The following is a 24856-nucleotide window of genomic DNA, read 5'->3' as shown; positions in this document are numbered from 1 at the left end:
TAAATTCAACACAAGTAAATTGTTTGCAACAGTTTTGCATGCAACACTTTTTTCAGTGTATTTATCTGACTGCTTGTATTATAAGACAAAATTGTATTACAAATAATATATAAATATATTTATAGATTTTAATATAAGAATGCTTGTATTGTGAAGAAATAAATATAATTGTGTATTCCATTTAAATCGAATCGATGACACAAAAATCGTAACCGAACCGAACCGTTAGACCGTGTAGTTTCACGCCTCTAGCATATAATCATGCATTCTTGATTGTTGGTGGTTTTCACTGTTGGGAAGAGGTCAAATCTTCCATTTTTACTGTTGATCATCAGTTCTAGCGCAAAAAAAGCTTCATTTCTGGTTTATATGTACTGATTCATTGGATTTACCACATTTTTTAAGTCAAGTGGTTGCAAACAATGTATATGGGCTGAATTTAAACAAATTAAGTTGATATCACAAAATGTAATTTGTTTAAATTCAGCCCATATTAATTGTTTGCAACCACTTAACTTAAAAAAAAAAAAACATTAAGTAAATCTAATGAATATTTTTTTTTCGGTGTGGAGTTTTATTTCTTTTATTTTGACATCAACATTACACTGGACAAATAAATGCATTTGTTTCAGTGTTTTAGCAGACTTGCTAGTTCTCAACACCTGTCCACAGGAAGCTTGACATAAAATGAAAATAAAATAGATACATGTACACTATTATAAACATTAAAACGCATTATAAACACATACTCATCATAAATCTTTACATAAAATTGCTATAAGGCAAAAACAAAGGTGGTATGATCAAACAAACTAATAGTAGACTGTTTGTGTAAACACTGCTGTTTTTTTTTTAAGAACACTACTAAAAACATTATATTACTATACTAGGCTAACAGGTAAATCATTGTACAATTTGGTTCCCTTAACAGAAAAAACAGATTGACCTAGAGAGGTTTTACACTATACTATATGGAGTGTGTGTGTGAGAATGTGAGAGACCTTTGCGCATTTACCTTTATTTGAGAAAATCACAATAAGCAGCTCAGCTCTCAGAACATAGTAAACATATTAAGTGTATTTCTGCACACACACACTATAATTTTCCCAAAATATGTGTCAAAATAAGATTTTTCGTCAAAAATTATCCCATTTGGTGACACACAGAAAGAATATTGTACTGTATAGTAGTTATAGCCCTAAATTAGTCTCTTAACTTTATTGATTATCCCTTGTGTGCTGTTGGGGATGTTTTCATCCACTCTAGTGTGATTTTGAGGCTTAATTTGGCTACGACTTTCTCTATGTTTTAGCAAATGGAATGATCTTTGATGACAATTTACTTAATGTGACACATATTTTGGGAAAAAGCCTTGAAAATGTTAAAAAATTCAACAATTCACAACAATTTACCACCCTTTCATTATGTTCGGGGCTGTTTTTGCCCCATACACCCTATTATATCATAGTTTGTGCCTTCTGGAGTATTGAGTGTGTGTGTGTGTGTGTGTGTGTGTGTGTGTGTGTGTGTGTGTGTGTGCGTGTGTGTGTGTGTGTGTGTGTGTGTGTGTGTGTGTGTTTGTGCGTGTGTGCGTGTGTGCGTGCGTGCGTGCGTGCGTGCGTGTGAGAGAGAGAGAGACCTTTACACAATCATTTAGATTTTGTAAGACATATCAAGATAAGCAGCTAAATTCTCAGAACATGGTAAACACAGTAATTGTATTTATGCACACACTATAATTTGCTGTTGTACTCCACAGAACTCCATATAAACGCCATACCTGTCAACATCGGGATGTGAAAATAAGGGATTTGCCCACCATAATAAGGGATATCCCTGCCAAAAAAATCCCCAAATTACAAAATCTGTTCTTCTGGAACTGTTTCATTGTAAATAACCAGTTAAACAGTCAGTAATATGTTTTATTATTATTATTATTATTATTATTATTATTATTAATACTATCATTATTATTATTATTATTATTATTATTATTATTATTATTATTATTATTTACACAAGATAAAATAAATAGTATACATTAACAGTTCAGCTTATTAAAATTAGTAGCCGTTATAAAGAAATAGAATCAAGTTATCAAATCTCATAACGTTATAATGAAAGCTTTCGGTTGCTTCCCTAATTTTTTATGCTCATTTAGGACAAAAATAGTTGTGTTTGAAAAAAACTCCACCAAGATCGACATCTTTAGATGTTGTTATTATTATTATTATTATTATTATTATTATTATTATTATTATTATTATTATGTCTGTTCAAACAAGCACCAAAAACCCAGACTTTCACTCCGCTTCAAATCGCGTGTATAGAATCCGTTTGGGAAACAGCATCTATTTATCACTATGGAGCGCGTCAGCTGACAGTCACGCACCGATATATGACTGTTTTGAGGATTGCATATGAGCGATAACGGCACCTGCAATGAAAAGGAAAGGGAATCCTGCCGTTTTTATATTTATTTCAAAGTGTTTTCATGCCTAAATAAAATGAAAGCACAGAACAGACTCACGTTTACGAGCAAGGGGCACCCCCTGGTGGTTTGGTGGTATGGCTTGCATATAGGGAGGATCGGCTCTTTAATGTTTATTGCCACCCTTCAGTGAAAGACTAATAAAATTGGATAAATAAGGGAAAATACCTTTGATGATAGTGGGATAGAACTGTAAAATACGGTAGAATCCTGGGAAAAACGCGAGGGTTGACAGGTATGATATAAGCCAGAAAATTACAAATTGTACCTCTTCCCAACAGGGAAAACCACCAACAATCAAGAATGCATGATTATATGCCGTCATGGCTTTGCAATCAATAAATTTGATAATAAACACAGCCACCAACAGAACAAAATGGTAATACATTTAAACAATACACAAGGGTTAAATCAGATTTAGTGAAAGTTGAAGCAGCAGGTCTCGCGCTCGGTTAGGCTTGTTCTGCAGCAGCTGCGATGTCGACGGGACCTGAGCTTACATTTTGCCCTGACAAGACTCCCTGCTGTCTGAGATGCCCTTTCGCCCAGTCGCCCGCTTCTGCTTTGTGTGTCTCCATAATCTTCCCTGTAGTTTTACACGTGTGATCTGCACACCAGTTGCTGGGCTCTGAATACCTGAGTGACTCTACTGTAAGCGCTGGGATATGCTCAGCATAACAAAATGCTGATGTTCACTGTTTCTTTGCTGGTTTTTAGCACAGTTTAGCAAAAGATTCATTCATGTTTGTTTACCGTATGTGTGTTATTTGTGAACACCTTTTCTGCTGACATGTGAATCCATATGCAGTTGAAAGGCAAAACTGTTAGCCCTCATGTGACAAATATAAGTGATGTTTAATGGAGCAAGGAAATTTTCACAGTATTTCCTATAATATGTTTTCTTCTGGAGAAAGTCTGGTTGTTTTTGATTGGCTGGAATGAAAGCAGTTTTTAATTTGTTTTTAAACAATTAGCCCCCTTTTTTTTGATTGGCTAAAAGACAAACCAATATTATCCATTGACTTGCCTAATTAACCTAACTTGCCCAATTAAACTAGTTAAGTCTTTTAATTGCACTTAAGATGGATACTGATATCTTGCAAAATAACTAGTAAATATTATATACTCTCATCATGGCAAAGACAAAAGAAATGAGTTATTAGAGGTGAGTTATGAAACCTGTTATATTTTAAAATACATTCTCTAAACAGAATATTTTATAGGATTAAAATTTCACAGGAGGGCTGATCATTTTGGCTGTTAAAATTTCAACTGTAAATGTATTTGTCGTCACATCTAAACTTTAAAACTGGATCTCTTTAAGTTACGCAATAAGTTTTCTATTTAATGTTAGCTTTAAATACCATATTTAGTTGAAAAAAAAATAAGATTAGGTAATATATCATTATATTTTAAAATGTACATAGTTTTTGTTTTGTTCGCTGAACTTCTGATGGCATTATCTACAAAATTAAAAATGAAAATGTCATCATTTAGAGCATTTTTATTTACATTTTTTTTGTTGCCTGAAATAACAAAGAAGTGCCATGTTTTCGAAGCATTTATAGTCAGGTTGACAGAAACCTAGAGCAATAGTTCAAGATAGTTCAATAGTGATCTGAAATTTGACAAACAAGTAAAGTAAATCCTTTTTTTTCACTTATGACTCGTGGCAAGAAGTTGTTTCTTTCTTGTAATGACCTTGAGAAGTGGATTCATGGTTTTGTTTTGGAGAGACTTGACCATTGCAACTCTTTGTATGTGGGTATCAGTCAAAATGCCCTGAATAGACTGCAATTAGTCCAAACTACGGCTGCGAGACTTCTGACAGGGACTCGTAAGCATGAAAACAAATCCCCAGTTCTTTCTTGTCAGGTCTCGGATTGATTTTAAGTTATTAGTTTGGTCTCACTTTATTAAGTGGCCTTAAATACTACATCAAAAAATAAATGCAGTGTACTTACTGTGTTCATTATGTATTAAAGTACACTTATGGTGTTCTTGAGGTGGGATATGGGTAGGGTCAGATGGAATCAGCGGACATTTTTTGATATTTCTGCTGAGAATTTTGGTAAAAATCTGCGGATTTCTGCGGAATTATTTCGGGAGTATCATAACTAAAACCTAAAAAATTATATCTTTTTAACTTTTATTTAATGTTTCAAATGCCAATCCAATTAGATTCACTTTATTTGGTAAACAAAGCAAGTCTCTCATATAATATTACTTTACAAACTGCATTGTATATAAATCATATGAATATTTTCATATTAGTCAGTAATATTACTGTAATTAATTTAAAAACTGAATAAATATAGATTTACACACATTTACTCAAGTAAATAAACAGAATTAATGATGGGCTAAAAATCTACGGAAATCTGCGGAATTCTGCGCGCACAGATTACGTGTGGGCCTAGATATGGTTTGGGTTAGTAACGGGTTTGGTGGTATGAGGAGGTTTAAGGGTGGGTTAAGGTATAAGAGATGGTCAACAGTGTAATTATACATGTAATTACAAAAATTAATTATAGATCTAATTTCATGCAGGTATTGAATCAATCATAAGTATAATGTAAAAATGTACTATATTTAAGATGCAATGTAATTAGACAAAGGTACACTGTAACAAATGATTAATATCAGTTTTTAAGTATTTTAGTATCAGTAGTTAAGGCCACTTAATATAAAGTGGGACCATTAGTTTTTGTTTGTAAATCTAAAGGGTCTGGCATCACTTTATTAATCAGAACTCCTACATGTATTTAATCCTGGTAGGTCATTAAGGTCATCAGGTCTTTTTTTTTCTCTAAGGACCCGGTGTAAGCGGAGGAGGGATCGGGGTTTCGCTGTTATCGCCCCAAAATGCTGGAACAAGCTTCCACCTCACATTAGACACGCTCCAACTTGACTTGTTTTTAAAATCCTTCTGTTCTTTAGCATTTGAGCCTTTTGAATGTTGAGGGATTTGTTTTTATGTTTTAGTTGTTACTTATGTGCTGTGTGATTCGATATTTGAATTAGTATTGATTGTGTTCAGCACGTTGGGCTACTACTACTACTAGTCATTGTTAGACAACAGAAATACCAATGTTTTAACTTTATATAACCTTTATTTTCAGTTGCAATAAATGACAGTATTTGATAATTGGCAGAAATGTTATCAGAGACAGTGCTGTCTTTCATTTTTTTATGAATAGCGCTAAATTCATTGATATTTTATAAATAATAAATCAAAATGAGCATCATTTTTAATAGCTACTCTACTGAGGGCTGAGCAACAGGAAAGAAAGAAACTTCAAGAAAGTGCTGATGGTTGCGCTCCTGCATGAAGCTGAATTAGCACTGTATTCACAGAGATCAGCCGCAGTGAATGGATAATTAAAAGTAGAGTAGCTTATGTTTAAGATGTTTTAATATTGTGAATGTGCACTGAATGAGTGTCTATATTTATAGTGGTGGACTGTGGGCATCCTGGATCTCCTCCTAATGGGCTGCTGAGCGGGGATAAATTCACCTTTGGAGCCACGGTGCGATACAGCTGTACGGGTGGCCGGCAACTGAAGGGCGAATCCTCCAGGACGTGCCAGCTCAACGGCCACTGGAGCGCACCCATGCCCTTTTGCTCAGGTAGGACGGACACTGGCATTATTTTATACAACCTAAGAGCTGTTGATGTTGGATTTTTTGCTCTACACTGTAAAAAATATCTATAAATGAACAGTTCTCCGTATTTTGTGGTTTTGATTTTTCCCTATTTATTTATGCTTTTGAATTGTGTATGGGGACCCTGATCTTTCTTCCAAAACTTTTAACTTTAAAAGTTCCAAAAATTGACTTTGATGAACATTTTTAATACTTTAAAGTGATAAATTGTCTGGATTAGTGATGTATATTATGCTACAAAAACCTTGTAAGAAGCTACCAGTACATTTTATATTAAGTACACAATATATTATTTCTTATACATTATATTATTTCAAACATTAAAATGTCAATAAAAGCCACTTTGTTAAACTGTAGAGTTAAATTACGAACATCAAAAGTCAACAGAGCAGAGATCAACATCCCATAATGCAATTCACAAGCTTAAAATAAACGAAAAACCCTTGTGAATCACAAAATACATTCATTCATTTTCTTTACGGCTTGGTCCCTTTATTAATCTGGGGTCGCCACAGCGGAATGAACCGCCGACTTATCCAGCGTATGTTTTACGCAGCGGATGCCCTTCCAGCTGCAACCCATCACTGGGAAACATACATACTCATTCGCACACATACACTACGGTTAATTTTAGCATACCCTATAGCGCATGTGTTTGGACTTGTGGGGGAAACTGAAGCACCCGGAGAAAACCCACATGCAAACTCCTCACAGAAATGCCAACTTACCTCGCCGAGGCTCAAACCAGCGACCTTTTTGCTGTCAGGCGATCGTGCTACCCACTGCACCACCGCGTTGCCCGGTAAAAACAATGTTTAACTAAATAAAAATCTATGTCGTACCAAAGTAAAACAAAATTATAAAAAATATATATATGTTTATATAAAAATGATAATTTATTTATAACATAAAATTATTAAAAAAATAAATAAAAAATAAATCTAGAAAAAAAAATTTACATTCACACAGAGACAAAAAACTAAACTAAAAACTAAATATTTTAGCTGTTACAAATGACAGTATTTTTTAAAGTTGGTTTAAAGTGTTATTTATTGTCAGTATACTTATCCTGGGGTTGTCATTGTTCCAACCCCTGCTCTTAAAGCGACAGTTCACCATTAAATTCAAATTTAATTACTGTTTACTCACCCTCAAGTTTAGTTAGCTATTTGTTTACAGGGTCAATGCACATTAGTAAACACTGCTGTAAATTGTGCCAGAATTAGCCAAGAATGGCTATTTTTCACCTGTAGACCCCTTAAAGAATATTAAAAAGTCACACCTAAAATAGAAGCAAAGCATAATAACATAGAATACACTATCATATATACATATGTACACAATATATACATAAAAGTGTATCTTTATTTGAGTGTTTATAAATTAAGTTTTTTGATTTTGAATTCTGAATAATGCTTGAAACGTGTAACCATTGACTTCCATAGCATGAGAAACATACTATGGAAGTCAATGGTTACAGGTTTCCACCATTTATCAAAATACCTTCTTTTGTGTTCAACAGATGAAAGAAAAGGGTGAGTAAATTCTGAAACAAAAATTGGATGAGCTATCACTTTAACGCTAACGTTGAACATTTTATAAAATATAGAAGGAAAGTTTATTTGTCTAAAAAATGGTTGTTTGTGCTAGCAGATTATTACAACATATAATTACATATTAAAGTTAAGCACCTTCTAGCTGCTGGAAACAAAATAATCACAGTGTTGAACAGTTGCATGTGTCATCATTAAATTATGCATTAAGATAGACCCCATATACACCAGACACCTTCTAAGTTCAAGTTCATTGATTTATAGAGCACATTTAAAAACAGCCACAAAACTAACCAAAGTGCTGTACATAAAAACAAATCTATAGATAAATAATAGTAACAAAAACCAGAAATAAAAACCAAGAGCAAAATCAGATACAGTTGAAGTCAGAATATTAAGCCACCCTTTGATTTTTGATTTTTTTTGTTTTATATTTCCCAAATGATGTTTAACAGAGGAAGGACATTTTCACAGTATGTCTGATAATATTTTTTCTTCTGGAGAAAGTCTTATTTGTTTTATTTTGGCTAGAATAAAAGCAGTATTTAATTTTTTAAAAACTATTTTAGGGACAATATTATTAGCCCCTTTAAGCTAATTTTTTTTCAATAGTCTACAGAACAAACCATCATTATACAATAACTTGCCTAATTACCCTAACCTCCCTAGTTACAATAATTAACCCAGTTAAGCCTTTAAATGTCACTTTAAGCTGTAGAGAAGTGTCTTGAAAAATATTATTTACTGTCATCATGGCAAAGAAAATCAGTTATTAGAAATGAGTTACTAAAACTATTATGTTTAGAAATGTGTTGAAAAGATCTTCTCTCCATTAAATAGAAATTGGGGAAAAAATTAAACAGGGTGGCAAATAATTAAGGGGGCTAATAATTCTGACTTCAACTGTATATATTTAGAAACAAAGTAAAAGTCAAGGCATTACAATCAGTATGATATCAAACTTGGAAACACTCAACTGTAGAACACACACTCCTTTCCGTGTGCACCAGACACTTTCGTATTAACATGTTTCTCACTCGAGATGATGTTTAACAAGTCAGTACTAAAATCTCCAAATGTTATTTCTACATGTTGGTTCATGCACATTTGTGAGTGTGTGATGATGAGGATGTCACTGAAAGTCATAAAGCATTCAACAATATCATCTGTCATTATAATATATATATATATTAGGTACACCTTTCTAGTACCAGGTTGGTCAGCAACAATACTCAGGTAGGCTGACACGATGCTCAGTTGGTACTAATGGGCCCAAAGTGTGCCAAGAAAATATCCCCCACACCATTACATCACCACCACCAGCCTAAACCGTTGATACAAGGCAGGATGGATCCATGCTTTCATGTCGTTGATGCCAAATTTTGACCCTACCATCTGAATGTCACAGCAGAAATTTAGACTCATCAGATCAGGCAGCATTTTTCCAATCTTCTCTCATCCAATTTTGGTGAGCCTTTGTGAATTGTAGCCTCAGTTTCCTGTTCTTAGCTGACAGAAGGGGCACCCGGTGTGGTCTTCTGCTGCTGTAGCCCATCCTTCTCAAGGTTGGACGTGTTGTGTGTTCAGAGATGCTCTTCTGCAGACCTCGGTTGTAATGAGTGGTTATTTGAGTTACTGTTGCCTTTCTATCAGCTCCAACCAGTCTGGTCATTCTCCTCTGGCATCAAAAAAAGGCACTACAGAACTGCCGCTCACTGGATGTTTTTTCTTTCTCTGTAAACCCTAGAGATGGTTGTGCGGGAAAATCCCAGTAGATCAGCAGTTTCTGAAATACTCAGACCAGCCCATCTGACATCAACAACCATGCCGCGTTCAAAGTCACTTAAATCCTCTTTCTTCTTCATTCTGATGCTCTGTTTGAACTGCAGCAGATCATCTTGACCATATCTACATGCCTAAATGCGTTGAGTTGCTGCCATGTAATTGACCGATTTGAAATGTGTGTTAAAGAGCAGCTGGACAGGTGTACCTAATAAAGTGGCCGTTAAGTGTATCACAAACAAATCGCACAAATGAGAATCTCTTTTTTTTTTTTTTTTTTTTTTGAAGTTTTCTAAAAGTAATATAACACTTTGCAAGATTTCTTTGGATTGAAAGTTGACTGGGTAGGCAGGATTCCAGGAGCGCTGATATTTTGTGAAACAGTTCTGGATTAGTCTGCTATCTGTGTTCACAACACTTCCTGCCTTGGCTTCTTTTGGAAATATTTTCTCTGGCAGAGCAAAAAAAGCCTTCAAAATAGCTGGCCGTGTTGTGTCTGCAATGTGATTTATTTGATATTATACTACAGTGATTTGTTGTGTTCGGATGTGTGTTCCAAGAGTCCCGATATTCAGTCCAACTGTGGGAGTTGTCAGAATTTGTTTCTCTCCGCACGTCTGTGTTTCAAAGAGAATCTCAGCCTATTTATTAGTATTAGGGATTTTTCAGTCACTTTCATATCAGTGCTACAATAAATGGAGATGAGTGATGAAATTGGAGCTATAGGAGATTTTTCCAATTACTTTTAATATTACTTTTATTTTCCAATTACTGTCATTTCCAACAAAATAAAAACTTGCTTGAATAAAAGTAGGTATAAATAAGGTATAAATATACGTTATATTATATAAATATAATTTATATAATATAACGTATTTAGATATTCAGAAAATAAACGCTGGATTAGAGTGAGGCGGAGCTAAAGATGCTTTTCTCACTGCAGCACTCTGATTGGTGGATTGTTTTGATTTTTTTTATAATGACTAGTGCAACCATATATAAAGAATCATGCATCCATTGGCTAAATCAGTCAAACTAGAAAGTAACTACTGGTTAAAAGTGGCTCACAGAAATGCTTATGCAGAACATCGAAACACTCGACTGCTTTGTTTAGATTTTAGTAATTAAAACTTTGACTTTTCAGTTTGTGGTCTCATTTTATCTGTAACATTGTAAGCTCTGACATCGGCTTTTTACTTCAAGGACAACATTTTCGTGCATAAGCACAAAAATTGAATTGGATTGGGTCTAAATGTATTCTATGGGATGTTACTCTGAGGACTCTTACCTTTCAAAATAAACCGCAATGTACAGCAATGAATGCGTGTGTGTCTTATTATAACGATAAGTATCCACTCCATATCTAATAAGTGCGTTCTGTACAACATAAGCAAATTTAGCAAATACATTCTTTATAAGCTGCAATGGCCATACCCCAAAACACCCCCCCCCCCCCCAAAATAAATGCCCTAAATTATTAAATCTGTTCTTCTGGAGCCGTTTCATTGTAAATAAACAGTTTAAACGGTCTGTAATCTGTTTTATTATTATTATTTACAAAATAAATAAAAAATAGTATACATTAGCTGCAAATAAATTAGCAAACAGTTCAGCTTATTAAAATGAACAGCTATTATAAAAGAAATAGAATCAAGTTATCAAATCTCATGAACCTTTTCTTCTCTGTATAACTGAAACAGATTAAAGAGCAACGAATGAATCTCATTTATTTGGATTTTCCATTTGATTACATTAAATAACAGGTGTAACTTTAAAAATGCACACACCTAACATTATAATGAAAGCATTTGATTGCTTTTCTAACATTTTATGCTCATTTAGGAATAAAATTAGTCAAAAAAAAAAACTCCACCAAGATCTCCATCTTTAGATGTTGTTATTATTATTATTATTATTATTATCATTATTATGTGTATATGTCTTTTCAAACACGCACCCAAAACCAGACTCTCGCTCCACTTTAAATCGCGTGTATATTATCCATTTGGGAAACAATTTTTTTCTATTTATCACTATGGAGCGCGTCAGCTGACAGTCACGCACCGCTATATGAGAATTTTGAGGATTGCATATGAGGGATGACGGCACCTGCAATGAAAAGGAAAGGAATTCTGCCATTTTTATATTTATTTCAAAGTGTTTTCATGCCTAAATAAAATGAAAGCACAGAACAGACTCACATTTACTAGCAAGGGGCACCCCCTGGTGGTTCGGCGGTATGGGTTGTGTATAGGGAGGATTGGCTCTTTTTATTGTCTTCCTTCATAGAAAGATTAAAAATACGGGAGAAATATGGGAAAATACCTTTACGGGATGATAATGGGATAGAACTTTAAAATACGGAAGAATCCAAGGAAAAACGGGAGGGTTGACATGGATGGCAATGGCTGGTTGAGGATTGTAGCTTTAGACTGATGTATAGTTTGTCAAGATTACTTGTGTTCTTTTTGATGTAATCTATTCGTAAACATGTAAACACATCTATTAGTAAACATTTCATGTAATTTGTTTGTAAAAGTGCAAAAAAAAAGCGCCCCAATTCGTCCATGTCCTGCTTAAAATTCTGCTTTAAATTATGTTTAATTAATCTGAACAGATTGGTTTAGCAAAAGCATACATGCCTTTAAAGGTTTATCATTGATTGTTTCAAGAGTTCCCACTTAGATATGCTTGGCGTATAAAGCAGGTTTGGCATGCTGTCCCGGAAGAGAACCCCTGAGCTCGGAGATATTTGAACCCAGGGCTCCTGCCCGGTCGATAAGCATATCAGGAGTTTCAAGACCAGGTAGGTCTCGAGAGCTCCCCCTTTAGAAAAGGGAGGAAAAGGAGGAGATGGGGTGGAAGGGGGGATTCTTCCAAATGAAGAAAAAGCATTAGGGAGAAAATGATCCATTTATAGTAAACTAGGATCACTCTGATTGGATTATTACTGATTACTGATGAGTGGCCAGACGTGCTCAATCATATCACGTGCTCCTCTCGAAATTAGTTTATGAAACTGCACTTAAAAAAGAGAGATAAATGAACTTTTTATTTCTGCAATTTTACTGCTTTGACCTTGTTTGAAACTGTTTTTTACAAACAGATAAATATATCCATCAATACTGGCTCTAACATGACTACAGGGTTATGAAAATAACAGTAAATGTGCACATCGATGCACAATACTGTTCTGTTTATTGTAAGCAAAAGCAGTTATTTCATCTGCTGCATTAAACGGCTGATTTTTTTTAATCATTAAGTGAGGTTTATTAATAAACTAATTTCGAGAGGATCATGTGCTTATGATTTATCACAGCCGGTCTCGTATTAAACTAATCAGTATCATCCAATCATATGAGCCATAAACTACTATAAATAACCACAGTCTTCAGTCCACTTTATCTTCCTTTGGAAGAAACCCTCCTTCCTCCCCATTCTCCTCCTTCACTATAGATCGGGCGGCACGGAGGCCCAGTGGTTAGCACTGTTTGCCCCACAGCAAGAACACTGCCAACCCTGGTCCTGCCAGGTCGGTAGGTGTTACTGTAAGGAGTTCGTATATTCTCCCCGTGTCCGCGTGGGTTTTCCCCGGGTTCTCCGGTTTCCTCCAACCATCCAAATATATACATCATGCATAACAATCAAGCATTTGTCTAGCCCCCTTTTTTCCTCACGTGTTCCCTTAGCTACTGCAGACGGGGAGTTCTGAGATCCACCGAGCTCAGGCTCCCCTCTCACTCTGCAAACGGGAGGAAGCCCCGGGCTCGAGGATCCCTTGAGCTCGGGGCTCTCTCCCGGGATATCATGCCAAACAAGCTATTGATGAATCATCAGCTAAGTGTGAACTCTTGAATCAACTGAGAAACATTCTTAGAATTGTTGCTGTGTAATCAGAACAACTCAGATTTGCTCTGCGATGTCAAACCTACAAGTTTTTTTTTTTTGCTGAAATGGCACTGCATTCTGTCAAAATCACCGCTTCAGAAAGGAAGAGAAGTCGCAGACTGAAGCTTTTGACATTTCCTTTCAATCCCGCATCACATGAAGCTTACTAAACAGGAATAGAAGCCGTAATAGACTGAATTAGCATGCCATTTGTTTAGTATCTTTCCCCTTTGAATGCACACGAGCGTGTTTATTCCTCCAGGGCTTGCCATTGAGAGTATATGTTTATGCACAGCGTGAGGGCGAAATAGATCTGCTTTCAATAAACACAGTCTGTTCTGCCTGCGCTTTAGCATTTAATTAGACCTTTTATTAGTCGTTTAAAGTGTAGAAGATCCTCGGAAAAATCACCTTGGTTAAGTTTGGATGACTTCCAAGCAGAGGAATGTGTTCAGATAAAGCCTGTTGGTTGTTCGGTGTGAGAAGAAACTCAATGGAGGCCGTGAGAATCCAACCCGGCGGCAGAAACATTAACTCAGCGGAGATTTGAGTCTTCGGGACGGTTAACAGTCGCCCGCTGAGAGGCACGGCCCGGGCTCTCTTTGATTGTCCGATGAATATGGAAATGAAGTTTACGGCTGGAAAATCAGCTGCTGGGGCGCCGATTTAAGCTTCGGTCCAACATCTGTGAGGTGTATAATCAATCTGTGGGTTTTTTCTACATCTTCTGTCCTTTTTATTGAGATTATGTGCAGATGGAAGTCAAAATTGTGATTTATTTATTTTATTTTATTTATTTATTTATTTATTTATTTATTTATTTATTTATTTATTTATTTATTTATTTATTTTATTATTTTTTTTTTTTTATTGAAAAAAAAAAATTCAAATATTTCCCAAATAATGTTTAACAGAGCATGAATTTTTTCATAGTAATTTAGATAATATTTTTTCTTCTGGAGAAACTCGGCTAGTATAAAAGCAGTATTTAATTTTTTTAAATAATTTTAAAGGGCCACGAAACCCCCCTGTTTCTGCAGGGTGTTTTCACACTTCTATTTTTTATGTGCTGTCATCATGGCAAAGATAAAAGAATTTAGTTATTAAAAATGAGTTAATAAACTAACTCAAAATAAATTTGTTTAGAAATGTGTTGAAAAGAATCTTCTTTCCAGAAATTGAGGAAAAATATACAGGGGGATAATAATTCAGGAGGGCTTATAATTCTGACTGCACACAGGGTCTGAGGGGACATTTTGACTACTAAGGTCGTTCTAAAAATGGTCAAGTTTTTTCGTGTTCTTGAAAAGTTTTGCATGCTGATGGTAATGTTGACAGAGCAGCCCTTGTCCACACAGATCAGTGGAAATGCCATATTATGCATGCCTGGCCATGAGCTGGCAATGTCACTTTGTGGAGAAACACTACTAAAATATGCCTGGACATATACACTTCTGTTGTGTGCAACTCGTTTTGATTGTAAGGCATGTGGTCAAAACATCATTTATTTTTTACTCCTTATTTTCAATTTCGTTTAAAACATGTATACAGTAGCGCTTAAATCTTTAAAATATAAAGGTGGACCATATGTCAAAGTTCTCTACACTGTGAAAAATAAATCCGTAAAATTTACGGTAAAAAAACGGCAGCTGTGGTTGCCAGTACTTTACCGTTAAAAATACGGTACAAACCGCAAAAGTAATTCCTCATTTGTAAACTACTGTATTTTATTAATTTATAGATGTAATATGTCTGTATTTTGAATTACCAACATCTACACATCTTTTGTTAAACAGTTAGACACGCTAGCACACCCATATGCAGGTGGTGATGAGGAAGTTACATAATGAACCAATGCTCATCAATATATAGATACAATATATATATACTAAACACCAGTATGGTAACTTGCATAAAATTAAAGTCATGAAATAAACATTGTTTATCAACGTTAGATGTAAATAAATCTCTAATGTACATAAATGATAGGGAAACAACTTAAAGATCCATAGTAATGTCATCAAAAAGCATAAAAAGTGAAGTGCCATACAGGGAATTCAGTTTTACAGTTGAAATCACAGCCATTTTTTACAGTTTAGGAAGTACTCTTATATAAAATCAACCCAGGCTCATTGCGGATATGTACCCAGGTCTACATTTTCTGGGGACAGCGAATTACGGAACTGGAGGTACGTCTGCTTGCAGTTTTTGTTTTTGCAAATCCACCAGAGGGCACAATATACACTTCAGCAGACCAGGCCAGCTTGCTGTCGACTGACTGACTGACAGACTGAACCACCCACCCCCCTTCCTTAATACAACTGATAGTGTTTTCAAAAGCCATCTAGTAAAAGAAAAGCCGTCGCGACCGCATGATTTCACCACATTTGCAGCCTGAAGTATATTTCTTTGTTTATTTATTCATTTACTTTTTATTTTTGTTTTGCCTGGTTTCTGGAATCAGAATCCGCGCTCTCCAGAAGTGTAAACAGGGGCACATATCCACAATGAGCCTGTGTTGCATAAAATGGTATCATTTTGAAAAACTTGCACTACCTAAACATGTTGCTTGAAACATTGCTTGTGTGTAAATGAAACATCCAAATTCAAGTCAAGAAAATAATATTCTGCCAATCTGATATTAAAATTATGCAGATTTATTTATTAGTTAGTTTGTTTTACCAACCAAAAAAACTGTATGTGCGTTATTTCATTTAAAACAATATACAGTTTTTTTTTCAAATTATACAAATATATAAAAATCTGTGTACTTCACAATATACTTTTACTGTTATATATTAAAAATGATAGTTACTGCTATAGATAGATAGTAATATTGCATAACAACTGTAGCCATAAAAATAACTGTGTTCACACCGAAGACGGCAAGAACATCAAAGTTCGCTCTGGCCGCCAAGGTGACAACACTGTCTGCCTTCACAGCTCTGGCGGCAAGAGCATCATAATCCGCTACATTGATCTCGAATTTAAAGGGGCCATTACAGCATATCAGCAAATCAGATCCATTCCCACATAAAGAAGTGCTTTCTAGAGTGAAAATGCGCTATTTATCAATTTCATTTAAATATGGAAGACTAAGTTGTTGCGTGTGGTGTTGATTTTGCTCGACTTATCCATTATGTCCATGTGGCTGTAATATTCTAAAGCAGCAGTACTGTTTTGTACTGTCTTTATAGTTATCTTGAGATTCCAACTTAAAATAAACATATATAATAATAATGCACATCAGCAACTCGCCAGTAACTTTTTTATTTATGTCCCTGTAAGAAAACATTGTAAATAACTGGTAATCTGGCGACTGCAATATTAAATCCCTTGGGAACAACTGTGATCGGAACCAAAGTTCAGAGAACTATGTTTTCTGGAATCCTCTCAATCGGTGGACTTCAATTCAATTCAATTCACCTTTATTTGTATAGCGCTTATACAATGTAGATTGTGTCAAAGCAGCTTCACATAAAAGGTCACAGTAAATGGGAACAGTGTAGTTCAGTTTGTAGTGTTTAAGTTCAGTTCAGTTTAGCTCAGTTCAGTGTGGTTTAATAATCACTACTGAGAGTCCAAACACTGAAGAGCAAATCCAACGATGCGCAGCTCTACCGATCCCGAACCATGCAAGCCAGTGGCTTCTACCGAACTTCTACCGAACCACGTCATAGCTCATTACTATAAAGTTGACTTGATTTCTACTCTGCTCAACGCCAAAACCGTTGAAGACGCGCCGCGCTGCTCCTCGGCGCTTATTGCTGCTGGCTCCCATTGAAAATGTATGACTTTGACGCTCTCGCCGCCTTCGGTGTGAACACACGATGGTGCTGTTTACAGTATTCTTTGCTTTCAAAAATTAAACCAAAGGGCTTTTATTTTGGGGGGGTTAAAATGCCCTAAAACCCTTTTAAAAGCACAGTTATTATGCAGTGCTCACATTAAAAGTTCATAAAGCCTGCACTAATATCCCTAAATTTGCGTTTTTTTGTATTTTGTGATTTATGTTTTATTTTTCCTCATTTATTTATGCTTTTTATTGCATTATGGGACTTCTTTTGGAGCAAAAGTTCCAAAAAGTGACTTTTATGAACATTTTTAATAGGTAAAAGTGAAATATTGTCTGTTTTGGTGTTGCATATTACCATGCAAACACCTTATAATAAACAGCCAGTACATTATCTGTTATTTCACTGACTTATTTCTATTATATTATTTCTGTATATGTATATATGTACTGTATATATTTTATATTATTTCAAACTACTAAAATGTCAATAAAAGTCACCTTGTTAAACTGTAAAGTTGAATTTTTAACATCAAAAGTCAACAGAGCCGAGATCAACATCCCATAATGCAATTCACAACCGCAAATAAACGGAAAACCAAGCGGCAACCTCCCGCTCTCCCTCGGGAGGCCAATACGGAAGTAACTGAAACTGCAATTCATCAAAATTCCGCTAGTCCTGGCTCCATAATAGAGCAAGTGGCAATTGAGCCCACTGTTAGAATGGCCAACTTTACAGCAGAAAAAAAGGTGTTTACAGCCTGGTACAAAGAACGATTTTGGTTCATATAGCTATTATTACCCTCCATGACAACTGTGAGGGGGGTGAATTTTTTTTATAACTCATCCATTTCCTTTATATTAGGTTATTTTAAGTTTGCATAATTAAGGGCGTGGCCACTTGAGTGACAGCTAGGTCTCGCTGGTCGCCGTCACTTCACCTCAGCTGAATCCGGCAGATTAGCCACTGATCTCGACATATTCATCGTATTTTTGTGTTGTTTTATGTGGCTTTACAGTCAGCTGCCTTTTCGACTTATTTCTTACAATTATCAGATGATATGGGATGCTGTGTGCATTTAATTGTGCTCACAAACCATTCACGTGGCCTCGTTTCCCATGTGAGTAAAGTTATATACTTATATACCATCTCTATAAATGTATTTGTTTTATTTAAGATCATTTATCATTTATAATGTTCTTTAGACCCGTAAAGCACTCCAGAATGTGACAGATTGATTAGCTGTAGGCTCTAGAACAGTCATCTGAAGCGTTTTCATACAGTGTTATGCTGGAGTTCATCAATAGTCTTGCATTTACTAACACACACTATATTTGAAGTGTTTGGAAGTAATTAGCGTTTTCCTCCTGTAGAAAAACGTCATAAGAACAATGTTTAGTGGCTCAATGTATTACTACAGTGTTTTTAAAAGTCTAAACACTTTATTGATATAGTGTACAGCCAAGCACATGTGGTCAGAACACAAACGAGTCGCAGGTAATGAAGTATCAAGCGTTTCTCCCAAAGTAAAGTCTGTCTGCCAGGTCTAAGCAAGCTCCGCTCACTCTCCGCCTCTTTGCCCTTGTTTGGTATCCCGCCGTGGGTGCGATGACGCGCGAACAAAATGGCGACGGTTGGCCGCGCCTACTTGTGGCTTCTTTTGCGCTCTTCAGAAACCTATGGGTGACGTCACGGATACTCCGTCCATATATTTTACAGTCTATGCGGAAAACCCATGTGAATCACAAAAAATACAATATTTTTGACAGTATGAATCTTAATTGCGTATTCATATCCTTACAATGCAGTTTGTTGTAAGATAATCATGCTAAACCATTTCCCATTTTCAGACATTCCTACAACCAATAACTGGCATGCATAACTGTTTCAAATACTCGCCGGCGCAGATTTATACACATTTGTGTGTTAATTTTAGGCCATGCACGTACACAACCACAGGAGTCCTTGTCTGTTTATGTTGCGTTAGTCTTTAAAGCAGGAGTAGGGGATTTGCTGAGCTGTGGAGGCCAAAGCAATCATGTGCGTTTCATAACTAACACAAAACGATACTCAACCGTCTTCGCTGCCATTGTGCATTCAGCAAATGGAAAGAAAAGGCATGTGCTAACTGGATCAAATCCAGAGGGGAACCTCAAAGGGCTTCACATGTGAGAGTTCCTACACACCCACACGTACTACAGCAGTTCTGTTGAGTAGCAAACATGGCTTAGAGAGATTTTACATAAGCCGTGCACCATCCGCACACAAAACGCTCTGCAAGGCCACTTCAGATAGCTGAACTTCGCCAGCTTGCGGCTGCTGAGCCTTTGTCACATGGAATTATTGCGAATCAAGGACCCCTGTGTCCATCGCCGCACCTAACTCTCATTCTGCCACACTGTCACATTGTCCTTGGGGACTTTAAAGGGAATTAAATATAAACACGCAGAGCGGAGGAGGCGTGGAGCGAGAGAGCTGGCATTTTCAATGGCGCTGTACCCTATTCTGGATCAGTGAGCTCAACAAGTCTTTCACGTTGGACTGTGGTGGTCTGCGTACGCTGGTGCCCTTTAGGAGAAGAAATTTTGTGCACTGAACCACAAAGTTAATGACGGAGGATTCGATTCTTCGTTTGAAATCATATTGTTGGATTGTTTGTATGAACTCGAGATCGAAATGAGAATTATTACAAATAAGGTGTGTGTGTGGGTGTGTGTAGAGACTGTAGACTGGTTGGTTTGGTTGATTATAGTGTTCTTTAGTCTAGGTTTAGGGCAACACAGGCTCATTCTGAAAGCGTAGCTCTATATACATTTCTGGAGATTGCGAATTATGTAGCCAGAAGTGCGTATAGCTGCATTTCGTCTTTATTTCAAATGCTATGGGGCGGTTTGACGCTGTTCCTTTTCGTGCTATAGCAGCTGACCGCTTACCTCCGTGTGGACGGCTTTCCCGCTGTTGCCAGTTTGTCCAGTAGCTCGCCGTGTACATTGGCAGGCTTGAGACACAAAGAGGAGTTGACCGTGATGACTTTGAGTCTGGCGAAGAATGGTTCCAGAAAGCAGATAAGACAAAAACAAAAGCCAAAAAATAAAATAAAATAGTAAATAACAGGGTGAGATGTGGTAAGATCTGAAAACGTGGTAAAAACCAGGCGAGGGCTTTTTCTGCATTGCTTTTTAGAACTGTTGGTTGGGTTTAGGTAAGTGGATGGGCAGGTCAATCTGTGCTTTTGAAAACCTCCTTTGGAAGGAGGAGGGTTCTCTGGTGAATTTAAGCAAGAATAGCAGGTGTGAATTGTACTCATGTGAGAAATTTGAGATCTCAAAAAGCGTACACAGTGGCCTCTGGTGGATTCGCGGAGACAAAAACTACCAAAAAACATCCTGGGATGTATTTCACGCTCTCCAGAAATGTATATAGCGGTACGTTTTCAGAATGAATCTGAGTTGTGTAAGGGTGAGGTTAGGGTTAGGACATGTGTATGCATGTGTGTGTGCATGAATGTGTGTGTACACTACCTGACAAAAGTCTTGTCGTCAATCCCAGTTGTAAGAGCAACAAATAATAACTTGACTTCTAGCTGATGAATAATCTGTTGAACTGCATCCCAATCATCACAAATACTGCAGAAGACCTATTGTAACCCGTATGGACCAAAGATTCTCATAGAAATCAGTCAAGTTTGGTGAAGGAAAAATCATGGTTTGGGGTCACATTTAGTATGGGGGCGCGTGAGAAATCTGCAGAGTGGATGGCAACATCAACAGCCTGAGGTATCAAGACATTTGTGCTGCCCATTACATTACATATTCTGATTAAGAGTCTACCACGTAAACAGCGTATTTTGATCAATTTAATCCAATTAAGGTCATAATCAAACTAAACAGAAATCAGATTAAGATATGGTGAGGATGTTGAATTTAGTCACATTATTGAAGTGCAGTAAAAACATGTAAACACCGCAATCAAACTAAACTGCTGTTTGGCACTATTCTCTGCACCTACCGAGTCAGTGAAGGACCACAGACACCCGCATCACGTAATGAGGAGTATTTTTTGCCCATACGGCGTGCAGTATCAAATTCCATTAAAACAGCCCTCTTCCAGCAGTTCATACTCAGATATAGTATCTCGTTTGTCACGGGGGACATGCATGAAAGGTTCCTGAATGAAAGTGAAAGTGCCAAACTGCAGTTAAAGTCGACAAATTATAAAATGAAACACCCGAAATTACATGAAACTCCGGAGGAAATGTGGATATCGTGGTGACGCAATGACATAAATCGAATTGTGTTATAACATTGTGTTATAACATAAACGTGATCATGACAGGAACATTCAAAAAGCAACTCATGTAAACACCTTAATCATATTATTGTCTTATTCAGATTAACGCAAATGATTCGATTACTGATGTCCATGTAAACGCAGTCAATGTTTATTGGAAGTCCTATGTGTGTGCATGGTTTGCGCTACGTTCATTCTTCCATGGCGGGGCGCCACGCCAAAATGGATCCCGCCACGGCTACGTTACAGCTTCTCATTCTACACATTCAGTCGTGTTTTTTTTTTTAATAGCGGATGATAATCGCACCAAAGCATATTAAAAGGTAAGTGAATTATAACAGCGTTAACTTTTCTGTAACAGTAGTAGTGCTGTGCGTTATTTGTTTACCCTTTAAGGTTACGTGCTGACTGACTGACTGGCTGACTACCAGGTCTGAGTGATGCCAGCAAACACGAAGTTCAGCCGTTTCACTTTACTTCAGGACGCATTAATCCCGCTCTGTAGGTCTATTGGAGCCGTTCATAAATATTCCTAGCAAATCAAATAAATGTTGGAGACATACTTGTTACATAAACACGCTAAATCACACTTCAGCTGCATTTATTTAAAAGCGCACAAGAAGATCTGCGCTTGAGCAGCGTATATTTGAGGGGGCGTGCAAAAAGTTTTGTTCACGAGCAGAGGAAATCGACGCAAGCAAAGACATTCGCATGCTCGTAGGCTATTACATAAATGCGAATGCGATCTTGTAAAACTGCGCTCACGACATTTGTCATTGAAATAACGCCACAGGTTGTAGATCTGTGTAAAAAAGGCCTGCCGCCACAGCTAGAAGAAATCCTAGAGGAAACACTGGTGTGTGTTTGCATGTGTGTGCGTGTAAATAAATAATTAGGAATATTTTAGTGCTGTACATGGAATTATTACGTTATTCTCTAAACCAGTGTTTCCCAACCCTGTTCCTGGAGGCACACCAACAGTTCATGTTTTGGATGTCTCCCTCATCTGGCCCATTAACTTCAGGTTTTGGAGTCTCTTCTAATGTTCTGATGAGATGTTTCAGGTGTGTTTGATTAGGGAGAGGTTGAAAATGTGTACTGTTGGCGTGCCTTCAGGAACAGGGTTGAGAAACTCTGCATTAGATGAGACTCCAAAACCTGAAGTTCATGGGTAAGATGAGGGAGACATCCAAAACATGAACTGTTGGTGTGCCTCCAGGAACAGGGTTGGGAAACACTGCTCTAAACATTGTGTTATTTTGTAACACAAACTCACACACTTGTGTAAGTGTTAATTTCAGTGTACACCACAAAAAAATAAATAAAAAAAATGTGTTAATTTAATAGAGTGCTGAGAGAATTGAACTGCAGATTCAGAGAAATACTGTTCACAGTAATATCCAACATGTCTCATGTGGGCCCGACACAAATGGATTAAGTAAACTTGCATTTGACAAATTTAAATTGATTGCTCACAATGGAATTAAGCTGTGACAAAATGTTCAAGAAGTGTGTTGCATTAGCTCATTTTAATTAACCCAACTGCACGAGCAGCAAAAATCCATTTTTGAGCGCATGTTGCCTCAGATCATTGAAAACAAATCACTTCTGCTCGCTTTGCCTTCACAAATCACGTCAATGCGAGAGAAAAAAAAAACTTTGATGAACGCCAATGCACGGATTCATCTTTTAAAACAGCCACTCTTTACACCTGCATTAAGTGTCTGTGACCTATAAAGCGTGAACACAGACTTTGTCTCTTCCCGATTGCTCTGTGTTTCTCTCCAGAAATCCATGACCCAGAAAGAGGAGAACAACAGCTAGACAGAAAGAGAAATCTCTCTTCCTCTCGCTCCTCTGAGGCTTTATTCTCCTTCCTGCTACTGTTCATCCGCCTCCAGGGTTTCATGGCACAAAATCATAGCAGCACAACTTCATGCTTTTTCCCGTGTGCCGTTTTGAAAGTGTATGCGCTCACGAACATGCACACACACATTGTGGTTGTTAGGCCTGTTTCACACACTGAAGGTAAATTGATTGATTGGATTTGCTCATTTGTTTAAAGGTAAGTGGTTGCAAACAATTCAAATGGGCTGAATTTAATAAAACAAAATATGTTGACCATCACTAAATTTAATTTGTTTTAATGCAGCCCGTATGAATTGTTTGCAACCACGTACCTTAAAAAATCCAATGATAGCATTTTTTTCAGTGCACATGCTTTGTCTGCAGTCTGTTTTCTGGTCTGTATTTTTTACATGCACATGCTAATAGGTTACAGCTTTCAATCTGCAACATTAGGATGTAAAAATATACTTAACACACAGAAATAAATCAAGATATTAAATCTCAATCCATTTATATATTCAGATTAACGCAAATGATTCGATTACTGATGTCCATGTAAACGTAGTCAATGTTTATTGGAAGTCCTATGTGTGTGCATGGTTTCCGTTACATTCATTCTTCCATAGCGGGTGCCACGCCAAAATTGATCCTGCTACATTACAGCTGCTCATTCCACATATTCAGTCGTGTTTTTATTTTGTTAATAGCGGATGATAATCGCACCAAAGCGTATTAAAAGGTAAGTGAATTACAACAGCACAAACTTTTCTAAAACAGTAGTAGTGCTGTGCGTTATTTGTATACCCTTTAAGGTCACGTGCTGACTGACTGACTGACTGACACGACCTATAGTTGTTTCACTTTACTTCAGGACCCATTAATCCCACTCTGTAGGTCTATTGGAGACGTTCATAAATATTCCTTGCAAATCAAATAAATTTTGGAGACATACTTGTTACATAAGCACGCTTAATCACACTTAAATCAAGATATAAAATCTCAATCCATTTATATTTACTTTAAAATAATTTAGTTAAGATCTACAAATGAATTAAGTAAACATTAAGTGAAGTTTCACAAACTAATTTCGAGAGGAGCGCGTAATATGATTGACTACAGCTGATCCTCATTGCTAATCATTAGCTAGCCTATCAGATCATTCTAAAACTACTATAAATATCCTACCTAAACTTCATTCCTTATCTTCGTTTTTGGACTCCCCCCCCCACCCATCCTTCTCTTCTCCCTCCTCCTCTTTCATGATCGGGCAACACGGTGGCTCACTGGTTAGCACTGCTTCCTTGCAGCAAGAAGGCCACAGGTTCAAGTTCTAATTGAGCCAGTCGGCACTCCCTGCGTGGACTTTGCATGTTCTCCCTGTGTTTGCGTGGGTTTTCTCCGGGTCCTGCGGTTTCCTCCCACAGTCTAAAAACATGTACATAAGTGAATCGTAATACAGTCATTTAACGCATACATAGCAAAAGGGGGCACTCGAGAAACACCTGATCTCGTATCCCTCCTAATGCTCATTGACCAGGCGGGAA

General features: G+C 36.8%; 1 protein-coding gene across 1 annotated transcript in view; it reads left to right on the top strand.

Annotated features, from left to right (window-relative positions):
• The window catches only part of csmd3b (CUB and Sushi multiple domains 3b), a 1051207-nt gene that overhangs the window by 900252 nt on the left and 126099 nt on the right, over positions 1-24856 (top strand). Inside the window, exon 56 of the mRNA XM_056479206.1 lies at positions 5948-6121. Coding sequence (XP_056335181.1) covers positions 5948-6121 — 174 coding nt within the window. The remainder of the gene's footprint in view (positions 1-5947; positions 6122-24856) is intronic.

The sequence above is a fragment of the Danio aesculapii genome, chromosome 19 (genome assembly GCF_903798145.1).
Source record: "Danio aesculapii chromosome 19, fDanAes4.1, whole genome shotgun sequence".
NCBI classification, from domain to species: domain Eukaryota; kingdom Metazoa; phylum Chordata; class Actinopteri; order Cypriniformes; family Danionidae; genus Danio; species Danio aesculapii.
The sequence above is the reverse complement of the archived record's forward strand: the minus strand, read 5'-3'. Positions and strand labels throughout refer to the sequence as shown.